Below are 16,141 nucleotides of genomic sequence, written 5' to 3'. Positions count from 1 at the left end.
CCTGAGGCTGTGTGAAGTTGCTGGATATTGGCAGGAACTGGAACACGCTGTCGTATACGCCGATCCAGAACATCCCAAACATGCTCAATTGGTTGCTTTTTGGTTTCCCAGTGTTAGTTCAGCCTATTAACAGATATTCTGAAAGGAATCTGGGAAATAGGGAAATAAGAAAATTCTGGAAAATATTTTTTAATTTTAAGTCCACGTGCCCTTTTTCTGATAGACATTAAACATGGATACACTTCAGTTCATGGGATCACTGAACTAATGACAGAGGGGTCTTTGGTCAGGAAGCACAATCTGAATTTGTAAGATGAAAATGGGGAAAATTCTACGAACATTTCTCAGCAGCTTGTCCTGTTATAGTTACTTCACCTAGAGTCGTGAGTCGGGTGGGTTGAGATGTTGGGATTAGTGGGGCTGGTTGGGTGAAGGCGGACGTGATAACATGACTCACTCAGTTTGTTTGAGAGTTGCTGAGGCTGACAGAGATGCTAAGCTCTAAAGCAAATACTGAGCAGCACACACACCTGTCACAGAGAATGACATAGTCCGCTATGGAATGTCTGATATCTTTACTGAGCATTAAGACTGTACAATTCTCCAGCAGCCACTGCGTATGGAAAGTGATGTAAAACATGTATTTAAGTGGCTATAATTCAAACTGTATTGCAGCTGTATGTAAAGGCTGAAAGCTCTTCCTACAAATTTAATTGAAAATACAAAACAATTTGATTTGAATACATATTCAATTAAAGCTGAAAGAGATCTAACAAACATGTAGATGCAGACACCTGTTTTTTGTGTATTTCCTTTTGGTATTTGTGCATGTAGTTTTATGGATCTATTTACATGCATGTTGTAAATTGGCTTTTCGCTTTAAACATTAATCATGGTGCATCTGGTCTTTGTGCTTAATGCGTGTTTTGCAAAATAATATTGTCTATATCAAATAATAATTAAAAAATAAATTTCATGACGGCTTTTTAGAGAAGTGGGGTAACAATGTCAAAGAATGATATTACGCAATACAAAAAGTGATGATGAATACATTGCAATATCAACCTGTTCTGAACTGCTTAGTCATCAAACAAACCTTTAACATTAGATGGTTCAAAATCTATTCATTTTGCAGACTACATTGATTTTCACCCGTTCTTTCTAACACGATGACAGCTCATGCTCTAAAGAAATAATGAAGCTACATGTGAGCCTTAAGTATATTTTGCAGGTGATGATATTGTTTAGCATGTGACTGTGTGAGAGTAGTATTGAATGCATCAGTGTTACCATGCTGTAAAACTGCATCTCTCTGGGCCCTCTGGGCGGGGGCTGGAGCTGCTTCAGGACCGTCCCATCTGGGTGCTGCAAAATCCCTGCAACAAATACAAAGACGCCACTGATAATTAAAACAAAGTTGATCGTTCACTACATAGATCATAGATACATAGATCTTGTAAAAATACTGTTGATTGCTGGCAAGAAAGCCATAACTAGGAAATGGTACAAGGTGGAGCCTCCTACTGTGGAGCAGTGGATGGAGATCGTGGAGGAGATTCATATAATGGAAAAAATGACATATCGACTGAGATTACAAGAAACACAATATGAAGAGAAATGGTCAATGTTTAAGATACAAAAAAGCGACAAGGAATACGGACTGATTGAATAAGAAGAACTGTTCTGACAAATGAGAATGTGACTCCCGACTGCATTTTTATTTTTTATTATCTCTGTATTTGTATCTTTAGCTGTATCGCATTGTTTATTTTGGTTGCTATGTACGTGCACAGCTGTTGTTGTAATGCTTTTATGTAATAAAAACTAAAGTGAAAAAAAAAAAAAAAGTACAGTCAAATAATAAGTAACAGTTAATGAAATGAGGAGTTAGTCATCCGTTCTCAGCAGACTGTATCATTGGTAATGTGGTCAGCACTTTATTCAGAACAGAAGTGGTTGTAAAGAGTAAACATTAACAGTTCACTGGGTTCTCACTGTGTGTGAGGTTAATGTTACACAGTGAATCATACAACCTGCTGTCATCTATCAAACACAACATGGACAGCAGCACTAAAGTCAAGAGAGACAGAAGGAGCACTATGTAGACACAGTTTGAGTAGAATCCGTCAATATGGGGGTGATTGTATTTATTAGGAAATGTCTAACTGAGAGGAACATTTCAAAGAAATAGAGAGAGCAGCATAAGGGACTTATCTCTAAAAGAGATAAGCCAATGACATTTTGTATGGATGAGCTTTCAAAGAGAACCTCTCATGCCATCATTACCCTTTAGTTTACACTACCTGCTGACACACATAATGAAGTCAAGACTCTAAATAGCAATTGAGACTGTAAACGGATTTGTACAATGTTAACCCATGTAGTTAATCAACTGCCAAGTCGGGTCCTTTTCTCATACACTTCTATACAATCAAACCTATTTTAGCTACAAGTGAAGTCGCTCCCTGCTGGCCATTAGAAATAATTAGGGTTTAAGGAATCCATGTTTAGACTCCTAGGTTGCAGCTTGATTAGGATGGAAGTGTCATGAGCTTGCTTTCTACCTCTGTTCATATGTAGGAGAGCTGCAGAGAAATCCTAAAATGTTTAGAGTTACCACCAGGCAAATAAATGTTGGCTGATTTGGTGGGGTTGTATTCATTCATCACAACCAGGGATGCCAGTTGACTGACAGATACATGAATATTATGGTTTATCAGACAACACATTGCACTGAGGTCTACAGCTGTGAGGAGTTCTCAGGTGATGAGCAAGGTTCAAGTGTTCTGCCAGGTCAGGCCTGATTAACAGTCCAACATCAGGATGCAGCTTTTCAACAGCAAGGACTTGGGTCAGTCACACTTTCAAAAGAATACATCAAAATGTAATTCACAAAAACAACTAAAGCAATTCACACTTCCACATCATTCAGTATGAAGTAACAGTATATATAGCTCCAATATAGGGATGTAAGACACGGAGATTCTATAGGGCCTACTAGAATAGTTGCAAAGAGTCAAATTACTAACTGAATAAGTAGTGTTTTAACTGTACATTAAGCAAGGAGGGAATCTGACAGTTCAGATTAATACTGCGAATAAGACCAAAGTGTAAACATAACTCATAATGTGTTTGTACAGGCCACACCACAAGCTATTATAAGATCCAGGCATTACTTGAACACTGCAATATAACTGTTTCTTATATGAGAATGAGGATAAGTTTAAAAAGGTGTTGTGTTGTATTCAATTACTAACTGCAGTAATCAGTAATGAACAGATGGCCTGAGTAAAACTGCATTAGAACTGATTCATGTTTTTCTTTGAAATAGTCAGTCAAGCAACCAAGGCATTTAGGCTGCAAAAACAAGTGCTTTTCCTTTGTGGACAAACTGTGTGAGTTTCATAAACGTATGTTAGCCCATTTTTTGCAATAATCCAAAATCATATTAGATATTTTGTCGAGATGACCAGTATGATGCTAACTTCCAGGTTGAACCCACACAAAGATGTCCTTCCTGCAGCATTATAGTGGATCTTATTATTGCCCAGTGACTTTGCCACCCAGGTTGGTCAGAGAACACAATAATAGTTGTAATGTCTGCAGCCTTATTATGAAAGCACTCATATTGGTTCACCTTATTTTGCCATTCTTGTGAGATATTTTAAAGTGTAAAACAGAACTGAGTGGCAACGATTCAGTAGTTTGTAGCTTTAAGATTCAAAGTCCTGCCCCGCCTTCACCATTAAGAATTAGCATGCAGCAGCTGACAGGTGAACACTGAGTAACACAGCGGCAGCCGGACTTTCACCTTTGCCTTTCTGTGTTGCATCAGATCCTGTAACTACATTATGATCCACACACACACACATCAGATTTGCATGTAAAAAGGCACATTTCCTGACACAACCCTTTTTATATATAGCTTGTTAAACACTGCTTGCCTCTGCTTTCATTGGAACTAATGAAACCTGCCTCAGTCCATGACAATCTCCACTTTTCTGCACTTTATGGCAAATAACTGCCCATCACTTGCACACATTTAAACACAGACCTACAAACTGAAGGCCTGAGGAAACAGGCTGATTCTCAGTCAGTATCGGTTCAAGCTGAACAGGATCCACTGCTTGATCGGTTACAGAGACTGCAAAACAATGTACTCTCTCTATCCTGGCTGTTAGTTTCAACATGCTATAATATGCGGCCTGTGTTAATGATTGTTCGCTACCAAGTCCAAGGAGGGACTCAGATAAGATCATTACTGTTAGAAAGGCATTCTCTACTCCTGTTTGCGGGTGGATCATGCAGATGAGACATGAGACATTCCGGAGAAATCAACACAGCTATAATCTACAGAAAAACACTCACGCATCATTGCACACATTTAGATTGCATTGATCAGATTACATATTAAGATGGCTTATACATTTGATGTTTCATTTACTGCGTGCAAACATGTTCCATGGCAGTTTATTGCTTCATTTCATCAAAAACTGCTTTAGCTGTCACTTTTAATTTCGGTAGGAAATCAACTAGGAAATAAATAAAATGCAATATTACACACTTTGGGCTGAAATTATTTTATATATAGCCTGTCATTATTTTTCATTATTATATATTCAATCAATCATTATTTTTGTTAAGTTCAAAAGGGAGAATAAAGTGAGAAATCCCCACATGAGAGGCATGTCTTAACATATCTTGTTCTGCCTGAAAAACAGCCCAAAACATATACGTATATGCATATGTATGTAAAATGAAAAAGAATGTATTCATGTGCTACCATGTGGGAGAGGGCAAGTGTTTGGCATGACAGAGAAATAGTCAATACACTAATTAAATAAATATAACATTTAAAAAAGTGAATATTCACAGTGAGAAGCTGGAACCAGAGAACGAATTATAACTACACTTTAAAAGTAAGGCTTTTTTTTCAATCATTTTAGCTCCAGAAGTAGTGATAGTGATATTATGGCCTTCTAGTTCTGTCCCACTCGGTGTTCACACCGACTCATTTCCAACTAACCCAGAGCAAAGATACATTAAACAAACATGGATCATGATTTGCTAGTAGCATTATTAGACTGAAACTGGAGTTAAAACACCATATTAATAACATACAGGTCAAAACAGGAAAGATTTGCTGGAAAGACCATTAACTTAACACAGTGAACATAGATGAACCAAAAGGAAATTAAATGTTTGTCATTCCAAAGAAAACTGTGACGCAAGGCTACATCAAAGGGCTCAGGTTAAACAGGTACAATTCAGCCGGATCAACTTGTGGACAGACAGGTTGGTCCTGCTGAGGGCAGGCTACAGGACACTCCTGAGGACGATTAACACACACCATTACCATGTGTGTTCCAGGAAGTTTATATATACAGTCTTTGGTTGCCATTCATGGAAGTAACCGACTGATCAGCTATGACTCACATATCTGGAAGGCACATTTACTTCCAGTATCATGCTCAACCAATTCAGCTCTGCACCTCGCCTGATAACACATAATGGGTCCTTTAATAGTGTCAGATGTCCTGCGTAGCCTATAGGAGTGTCAGACAGTAAAGGTGACTACAAAGGCACAAAGTATCTGTTTGATCATATTTAGTGCAGAGCTTTTAGAGCTTTTACAAGTTGGTCCTGCTCTGTCCATAAGTTGATCTGGCTGAATAGCACCTGTTTAACCCTTTGATGTAGCCTTGCATCATTTTTATATTTGTTCCTGTTTTACAACTGAATTCCTCACATTGTGTTTATGTATGCACCACTGTACACCAAAAGCAAAATCCTTGTAAGTGTAAAACCACTTGGCGATAAACCTGATTCTGATACAATTTGCATGCTGCCCCCTTAAATGACATCTCCCAATTCACTCTTGCAGACAGCAATTGTATAGAATTAGTAGAGTTAGGCCTTTTGTGAATTTTTTCTCTTTCATTGTTTAGGTTAACTGATCTTCCCACACAGGTTTTCCAATAACACACTGTGGGTGGTGCAGTCTGAGGAAAGTTGTAGATAAAAAACTGTTGGTGGGTTGTTTGTGGGCTAAATGTTCCCCCCGATCTAAAAACAATATAATGTCCAATTCACAAGGGTGACAAGCAACAGTTGGCAGCCAGGTGTAAACAAATTGATCTATTATTTTAATGACAGAAGCTTTAATCATAGGAAAGGTCTTGTCCATGTTACTTACCCACTGTATCCACTCCATACTTGTGACCCGCCACCTGATGTGACAGCGGGACGCAGCCGTTCAGGTGAGCCTGGCCTTGTAGCCCCGTTGGCCGTTGACCGGACTTCTCTTTCCCGGGGTGCCCGGCTGAGAGCCGCGGGGTCAGGTTGACCCCAACAGCGCCTGAGCTGGGGGTCAGTTCCAGTCTTCCAAGGGCTAGAGAGGACTCCATCATCATTTGACGCTGGGTTGTTGACATTTGCAAAAAAATATTTTTAAAAAATGGGGGAAACAATCTTTGTCTAAGAAAAAAATAAAATAAAAAATCAACCAGGTGACTGAATTGATTCACATAATGTTATTATGTAAGCACACAATACAGCCTAGAACACAAATTGTTAGGGCGTGAGTTTGAGAAGCCCTCATGGAAATGGTCCGGTCCAGGCGAAACCAGCACAGCAGCTTCGGTCGTGTCTGCCGTGTTCGACCACCGACAACAGGCACAGTCACGGGCAGCAACAGTGTCGTTCCCCCCGCTGTGTCCGGTTGCGAAACAGGGCTCCCGAACCAGCGTGAATTGAGTGATTTTCATATCTTAAACAGAAGCATAAATACACCCTGGCCACATCCCACTTCCTACTAGTGTCAAATAGTGTGAAGGCAAGGCCGACTTCCGTTTGCAACTTCCAAAATAAAGCGAATGGAGATATATATCGAATCTGCAGTGTACCACGGTATTAATACATCGGAGATGTATGTTGCTATTGGAGCCGCCTGTCGTTGTGTCCAAGTGTTTAGACTCTGTCCAATCTCAAACGATGTTGATCAAAAGCAAACCAAATACATTTGGCACATTTATTGTGAAGGCAAGGTCCACCCACTTCCGGTCTCAACTTGATCACGTTCTGCTAACCTGACGCAACTTCACTTCCTCGGTCCAGAGAAGTAAATACTGTTGTCTCTCAGTAATGGTGATATTACGACACACTTATCAGTGATATCCAGTTCCAGTCATCAAATAGAGAAGCAGGTGGGGCGAATGGAGACAATAAAGTGTCGAAATTGCATAAAGGGCCATTCATCAGTCCTTGTGTTTGCTAAGTCATCGATACTGTCCATTAGGCTGCTAAGCGAGCCCTTCCTCGCGTCACAATTCGGCACACCAGAGGGACCTGACACTTGTTGTACAACCGTCCTCTAGACGAAAGGCAACCCGTTCAAGATGATCACAAAAAATATGCATTATCGTCCTTAAATCCATCATATTGTATGGGATTGTATCTCAGTTATAGATATCCAGGTGAGAGTAGGCGGCTACCTCTCCTTACCGAACAGCGCCCAAAGCCTCCCACACGTTTGCGACAGTTTCCAATAGTGCCGCAAATCATTCCTTCACATCAACTGACCGTTCGGCCCAATCCCAAACCAAGCCCTACACACTACCCCTCCGTGACGGAGTGAACTCCGTGGAGTGACACGTAAACTCCGGGTTACCATGGTACCTACTAGGGTCACGGGATGACCTCGGTGTGATTAACCAGTATAAGGAGAGAAAAACTCCGCACAACTGGAAATGTCAGGTTGATGATTGACCTCAAGGTGAAAACGAACCTAATGGTAACCTAAATCGAGATTCTGATTTTCCGACGAACTCTATACGACTAAAATAAGTGGTTACATCCAAACTCGAGGTGCCCAAGATATCGAGATAACCTGTAAAAAACTGTAATCTACATCGAAGACTGTATTTTTACGAAAGTACCCACATACCGTCCTGTGTAAAGGCCAGGATGATAAGTCCGAAGCAGTCTCGTCGTACAACTATATATATAGTCTTTTTCGGGTCCACACTAAATAATACTACAGTATAAAACGTCAGCAACCCAGTGAGTTCCGGATTACTCTGTCAACCAATGAGCCGGTAGTAGACGACAAGAACGACAACTAGTCCCGTTTACAGGTAGTATAACATTTAATAACAATTCTAAACGGTATGTCTTTATTAGTTTTGCTTCCTATAAACTCAATTGACTTGGGAATTTAATTCAAAGAGTGTGGACTAAATTTGTAATTATTTTTACTGTAAGGGTCCTTGTTTACCTGTATAGAAGGGAAGATTTTCGCCAATTTATTATTATAAAAAAGAGTTTCATGTACCTATTTGGATAGGTCAACTACACTTTCAGTCTAAGTTATATCTACAAAAAATAAAATTTCCTTTAAGTCTAACTTGTACCACTTTTTTGACATTTAATAATCACAGGCAGGTTTCTATACAACATGAATATCACTTTTTTTTTTGAGATTGGAACCACTACCCAATCATCTGATTTTTCGATCCTTAGGTTCATGTTGTATATTATTCATGGGACATAGTTCTAACTACGTTTTGTTCACTATAAAGTGGAAAAATCTGTCTAACTCGTTTTCTTTTGGAGAAGACCCCCGGGTAAACCCACCTAAAAAGTATAGAGACGCGAGGGGGACGACTCTAAAACTGTACACTGTAGAGAAGATTGGCCAGTCTCGGTTACCTTAGGGCTCCTCTTGAGGGTGTATCAGGGAATAACCAGTACACACCACACAATCCGACGACGTAACGGTTCTGGCCTTCGTCGTCGGTGTAGACCACGATGGAATCGTTCCGATTGTTAAACCGAGACGCTAGAAAATGTCTTTTACCCTTAAATCCTAATATTATTAAGTTTATAACGGGTCTTTGAAATAGTTGGATACCTAATTGGCTAAGTCGCGCAAAAAAGAGCCAAATTAACGGTAACTTGTGCAATAAAACTAGTCTAATTGTCGATGCCACTCTGCGTAGAGGGATCTTCGATGCATTTCCATGCAGCAAACTACAGAACAGAAACGAAGGGGACCAGCGGTTCAAGCCTAGTGAGTCACCACTACTACTGATATATGGATTTATAGACACCTTGGAGTCGAAAACTTAGCCTATAGATACATACACGTCGATGCTATTCATTATTCCCATGAAAATAGACTCAAGACACGGTTACAGCAATCGTAAAAAGCGATTTCCCCAGTAAATCTACGAAGAATACTCTGAACAAAAAACAAATCATTCTTACCAAATATAGCAGTCATCGACTCTAATAAAGGCAATTAGACCATTTTGTGTAATTATCCAAGAATTTATAATTCTAGGGACTCTGTGTCACAGGACTTTTTGTTTTTTTTGTCCCAGGTGGCGGCCGCCTGGAACCCGAATTGTCCAATTTTCGTAGATGATATAAGTTTTGTTTTGGTTTATACAATATAACCAGCCAATATATTGTAGCTGACAGCTTAATTGTTGATAAATCGTTGATTAGTAACGGACATTACATGAATACACATATAAACTGGGTGATTAGAGGTAAAGGTCGTAATTGTAATTAGGAGAAGACACCTAGACAAAAGGACGAGGAGAGTTCTAATAGTGACGTATTGTTTTTTTAGGTTATTAGATGCAATCTTAATTAATTAAATGTTTCTCATGACAATTTCCGATTCCAGGATATTAATTCAACAGGTAAACCCCTATACAAAACTAATAAATCGCTGTCCAAACTGGAACCACCATATGGCTACTATTTAGTGATATTGGTGAGTTTGCCATTGGGTCAACGTTGTTTGTTCGATAATAGGTGTACCACAGTTTATGGTATTAAAAGTAAGTAATAATTTGAATTGCCTTTTATTTTGGTAATGTCGTAAAACTCAATCTAGTACATAGGATCTCTCATTCCCAAAATAATAAAAATCGATTTGTGTATAATGAGTACAATAGGTTTTTAAGTACGAATGTGATAACACCATATAGGAAGGGACAGGGACCCCCCCCCCCTGGTGTGTGTGTCTGTCACCGTATTGTACCTGAGGTGATCGTGTGTGCGTGTGAATGTTTCTGGCACTTCTTTTATAAAAAAAAATGGTTGTTACACCTTAAATAACCGATGTATAATGTGTCTAATGACGTACCGACGTTCGTCGATATTGGTATTTTATTTATTAATTTTATGGGTGTTTGTACTATAAATCTATGTATATGTCTAATAACTACTAAAGTCGTCTAAATCGCAAAACATCCTCCTCTTGTTTAAAGGCCTATGCAAAAAAACGCGGTACAGTCAATGAACACAACAACACGCAGTGAAATTTTCATCGGCTGATTTTTTGATTGTTTTTTTGAAAACAGGTCTAGAAAAAATAAAAAGAAGGGGACTTCGTTTTATTAACTAGTATATCAAAATTTAATAGTAAACTTATTATTATATAGTATAATATTTTAATATTAGAGTCCTGTCACTTTTTTATTTATATATTTTTATTTTACACGTCCTGTCCCTTTGAGGCGGACGGACGGGCGATACGTCTAACAATTGTTGGAGTAATATTGGAGTATAAAAAAAATTGAATCTAGTATGGACACAAATCAGATCCTTTTCCATCGCACACGTAAAATAATATTTCAACACAATATAAATGTCTAACAACGTTTTGATTCTTCGAAATATTTTTTAGTGCCAAATTTTGTTTTACTCGGAAATGTCTTCTCATTGGTTAAATTTACTACAAACCTCAAAATAAATCAATAATAAGAAATAAAAAACAGTTTCTCTACGACTAAACCTGTGGCAATAATGTGTGTCAATCCGTAAGGACAAAGACGGCCTCTCTCCCTCCGGCAGTTTCGAACGGCGAAGATAAATGACTCACAGTGAGTCCCGACGTCAGCTTATCAGGTAAAATCGAATCCTTGAAGGATTGGCTCCTTTACTGGGCCTTCAGGGAGTCACCGTCGCGTACTATTCACGGCAAGTTTAAGAGGATCTTACTATCCCTTTCCTCCAAAGTTTGAAGGAAAATTGGAGGAATCGTATCCTTGGTGACCTGGAGGGATTGGCTTTCCTCTCCTCTTTTACGACGTGGGTGTTACGGAACGTCGGCGTCCGTAAACTGAGGGTGTGTTGTCAGCCGGCAAGTGCCTGTGTTTGCTAAATACTTCCTCTTTAATATAGTACTTCTATGCCCGAAAAATAATTCGTAAAATTTTGCATAACAACACACAAAATAACAGAAAAAAAAAAATTGCAAGTAGATCAGTAATATTAGTTTTTCTCTTTATCCTTGCAATAAAAATGACTTTACTATATCTTTAAAATAAACTACAACACACACCCAACAAGCTGAAATTTTCTACAACTTACCACATAATCCGGATCCACAATTTCTGATTGCAAATAATAATAAAGTAAACACAAATAACAAGAAAAGGTAACAAGTACTGTTAGTATAAGCATAACCAACAAAAACAACACACACAACTACCCTTCAACAACACAAACACAATTCAACAAAAAGGTTAAGGTCGAAACCAGTACTTCTTATCAAAGAGACAACAAGTATTTCGTATTTCGTTGTCAATAAGTCTCGTGCCACGTCAGAGCACACAAAGCAAGAATAAAAAAAAGTAACAAACATCAGGCCGGACATACAATATTTACATCAAAGGTATCAAAGGGACGTTGTCTGCGTGTTTTACTGCAGGCGACCCGGAGTAGTATTTGTGCAGCCTATCACTATACACGTAAGCCTAAGAGATATAATCATGGGTCAGAGAGAGGATTTAGGAAACTTGAGGATAGGGTGATAGGGAATTGGGGGCACACAAGAACAACACAATATCCTTAACCTCTATCCCAATCTTGATACATCGACGAAAATTAAAAATGATAAGGNTTGCTAATTTTCAATAAAAGAAACAAATGTATTTGAGTTTGTGTTTTATTTGAGTTTGATGCATAAAAATACTGTACTGTATATGATGATTACTTTTACCATAGCAGGCCAGCTCGACCATTCGGTATAGGCTCATAAAAACAAAACTGTGTGGTCAGTAAAAAAAAAAAAAAAAAGTGTTTGTGATTATTTGTGGCCCATTTCATAAGAAAATGCAAAAAAAAAAAAATTCCATAGCTTTTTTCTTGGCACGGCAGTTAAAGGGTTAAAAGACTCTACACACTACCTGCTCCATGATGTCTTTGACTTTGTCCTGTTCACAGTCCAGGATCACCCTCCTCTCCTTTTTGTTCTCCAAGTCTTGGAACAGAGAGCGGTAGGCCTCATCCTTCCTCTCGTCTTTCAGGTTCCCCACGTTGATCGCTGTCACATGCCACTTCCTCTCTGCCGCTGTGTCCAGAACAACCTGCAGCGTCGTAAGTCCTGAGGGTAGAAATGAAGTAGGATTTAAACATTATTCATACTCTCTGTCTGACTGATTCTTCGTTATTATTCTTTGGTCCTGAAACATTTTGGAGAACATTCAAGTTTTTAGATATATCTTGTTGAGAAAAAAAAAAAAAATGTTGGGAACAAATACCTTGGGAATAGGGAGGAGAAGATATCATGCTTTGTGTTTCAAGTTATGCATTGAATTCCTGAATTCCCTGAAACCAGCTCTCCTACAGTATATTGTTTGTTTGTATTTCATTTTTGGTGAGTATACTCACAGCCACATACAGAATTTAAAGAACACAAAGCAGGGAAGTCAACAGAACAAAAACACCAAAGCTGGAAGCACAATAATATGAAAATAGACTTTCATTACAGACCATTCACTGTCTGCTCATTCAAATCCTGTGGAGGCTTTACAGAGACTCATTTGATCCAAAGCGCTCACCTAGATGAGTCACAGGTATTGTGGAATGAACCGGACCAACGTGTGGGAGGGAAGTGGCTGTAACAATACACTTGACAGCATGAATAGCGAAAGTTTGACATTGCTGTTTTAGGTTGGAAAAGAGTTTTTTTTGTGTTTTTCCTCTCAACTTTTGAAACAATTTAGTTTGTGAGAAAACAAACTGTACACAAGGTCACTGTTCACCGTCACACAGCCTTCAATTTCTCTCAGTTTTCTTGCAGTTGCCATGGATTCATACAAACCTTATACAAAGAGTATTTCCACCATGTATTGTTATTCTGAGAATGTTTTCTGTGTGCAAAGTCAAGGATGAGATCTCAAGCTCAATATATAGTCAGACATGGAGGAGAAATACTAAAAGAAAATGCGCACTTCAATGACAACTACTCTATAAAGCGAATGGTATGCTATGGCTGAAAGCTTTAGAACAAGCGAGTAAACATAATTGTTTCCAAAATTAAGAATGAACCCTCAGTTTAGTCAGAGACGATTCCCTTTGCCCCCCCTTCCCTTGGCCTTTAGGGAAGTCGGCGATAACTCATCCCTCAATGGCTTCCCACCAAGAACATATGAATGTGTTACGACTGGGGCACACAAAACTGATAGGACCCAAATGCACGACTCCAGACAAAAGATGATTCAATAAAAAGGTTTTTACTGAGGTGTTAAACAAGGTAAGCCATTCACAAGGTAAGCCATTCACAGGGTTCAAAACGATCTGGCACTGAGCACAGGGAACACACAGAATATATACAAAAGCAAGGGACTCCACAGGTGCAAACAATAAGGGCGGGGCAGATAATCAGGTCAGTGGGCAAACAGGCAAGGTAGGAGTCGAACTACCTGAAATGAGAAGGGAAATGACAAAGTAAAACAGGAAATGGCAGACACGGAATTTGACAATAAAGACTCACAGAGAAATAATACTAACAGATCTGCCGAGACACAACAGAATGTCTAGAAGGAGCGCAACTTACCCCTGTGCTCTATAGGAATGAATAATCTTTACATACAAATCAATTTTCACTTAGCTAAGGCTTTTATCCATGCAGGTACATTTGCTTAACATTTGCGCCAAACCTTTGTAAGTGTTGGTGCAAAAGTTTAAAATAAGCTAAAACAGCTCCATTTCACCATTTTGGAAACAGAATAGCTAACAGGAATATATTTGTTCCACCCAAAAACCAATAAACCCCCAAAACATTCAATTGAATTATAGAGTACAGTCAAGAGCAGACACATGCTGCCGTATGTGAGTAATTCAATTACATGTCACGCCTCTCCATCAATCTGAAGCGTAGTCTTTTAAAGGCATTTAAAGAATACAGTCTCCATTTCAACTCACATTCCTATCACCTCCTATCGAGTTTCGCAGCTGAATCTCTGCTGATATTGATCCCTGTTCTGCAGTGGGCAGAGGTTCGGATAAAAAAGGTGGAGTGTTTCATTCCGCCTTGCTACAGCGAGGTGAATTACAGATGTAATCAATTTCATGCGACACGGCCAGGTTTTATGATGATGGGGAGGAAAATGGAGGCTTGCAGTTTTATCTGAATGAACTATACATCTTATTACAATAAGGTCATTATGCTGTGGCTAAATGTGTCTGTTTCATCAATGTTTATTAAAGGAGATATTTAGAACTTGTAATGATTTACAGGGAAGATAAAGCAAGGACAAAAGCAAAATGTTAGCATAAAAGTTGATTCCGCATTAAAGTTAAATAAAAATCCTACATTATAGATGTCTTTGAAAGTGTTAGGGCCTTTGAACCGGGCATGCCACTGCATAATGTGGCTCTAATGGCACATTTCCACTGCAGCGGGGTAGCCCCGTTTAAGCGTCCCTAAGCGTCCTCGCTCAGGCCTCGGGCTGCCTCGCTGGCCGTCCAAGGCCGTGGCGCATTTCCATTACAGTTTAGGACCTGGGGTAGCAACGCAGTGTAGGCGGGGCGATCGGCTTTTTTTTGGCCAATGAGATGAAGGAACGTCGTCACCTCCTCGGTCTTTGACGTTGCCATTTTTGTAGCTCCTCCGTTTACAAAAATGCTGTGTATAAAAATGCTGCAAGCTTGCTTCTAGATATATATGCGACGCTAGGGATGATCTCGCGCGCGATCTTGTGAGGATTCTCTCTGACCAATCAGCAGTCGAGAGTGTTGACGTCACTAGTTCAGCCCTGGCCTGATAGAACCACGATTTTATGGGGCCGAAAAAAGAGGGAAAAAGTACCCGCTAGCCGGTGCTACGCTATATGGAAAGGCCACCAAAAACTGGCCTGGCCGCTTGAGGACGATTAAGGACGCTTAAGGATTATTAAGGACGCTTAAACGGGGCTACCCGCTGCAGTGGAAATGCGCCATACATGGTCAGTAAGTTGAAATATGTTTTTAAATNNNNATTAAACAAGCGAGTGCCTGTTTTTCCTGGCCAAGGTCAGGGTCCTTGAACACAACAGGAGCCGTGTCATCACGTGGTATATGTCTCGTCTGAAAGGGGTGCAGTGCTGACGGAGAGCACCAGAACGCGGCTCCGGGACTTCAGATAAGGAGTCGTACACATGCCTCAGTTTTTGCGTGGCTGTGTCTTTAGTTGTAAGCCCAGTGGCGATCTGTTCATATGTCATACTGATCACACAGTCAATAACCTTGTTGTTATTAGCATCTGGTTAGCTAGCTATGCTAACGAATATAAGAAGCTTTTTCAAAATCCAAAGTAGGTAAAGGCACATCTTTATATGANAAAAATAAGAGAATAAAGTAAACAGGTATAAAATACTATATGACAGAAAAAAAAAGTTGTTATTAATAAACAAGAATACAGTTTAAAAGGGGAGTGATTTGTAAAATATCCATAAAGAAAAAGAAAATCTGCTTACAGTTCTGTTTCATATGGGTGTTGAGAGATGTGTCCATAGATCTCTTCATTTTGCTCTCAAAGTGCACCAGATTCATGCTTTTAACTTCAACATTTAAAAAAAATTACTTCCCGGGGGAGCATGCCCCTGAACACATTTGCACACATCTTGTGTCCATATCTTTCTGTTGTGGTGGTCATGCCACAACCGTGCACGAGTCATGGTAAGATATCTGGATTAAGAGGTTGCTTTTTCTTTGCACAGCATGAAAGAAAGGCCAAATGAATGGGCTGTGATTTTAGTATTTTTAAGCAGAGGTCAATCATTTGTACGGCCCTCGGAGGATGTTGAAAAAATTGAAATGGCCTTTGAGAGGAAAAAGGTTCCCACCCCTGCTCTACGGG

General features: G+C 39.4%; 1 protein-coding gene across 4 annotated transcripts in view; it reads right to left on the bottom strand.

Annotated features, from left to right (window-relative positions):
* The window catches only part of gria2b (glutamate receptor, ionotropic, AMPA 2b), a 64,293-nt gene that overhangs the window by 16,422 nt on the left and 31,730 nt on the right, over positions 1 to 16,141 (bottom strand). For all 4 annotated transcript variants that reach the window (XM_010775875.1, XM_010775881.1, XM_010775887.1 and 1 more), the window contains exon 4: positions 12,207 to 12,403. In XM_010775875.1, the coding sequence (XP_010774177.1) occupies positions 12,207 to 12,403 (197 nt within the window). The remainder of the gene's footprint in view (positions 1 to 12,206; positions 12,404 to 16,141) is intronic.

The sequence above is a fragment of the Notothenia coriiceps genome, unplaced genomic scaffold, assembly GCF_000735185.1.
Source record: "Notothenia coriiceps isolate Sejong01 unplaced genomic scaffold, NC01 NC01_scaffold00000339, whole genome shotgun sequence".
Lineage (NCBI taxonomy): Eukaryota > Metazoa > Chordata > Actinopteri > Perciformes > Nototheniidae > Notothenia > Notothenia coriiceps.
This window is presented reverse-complemented; position numbering and strand designations above follow the sequence as displayed.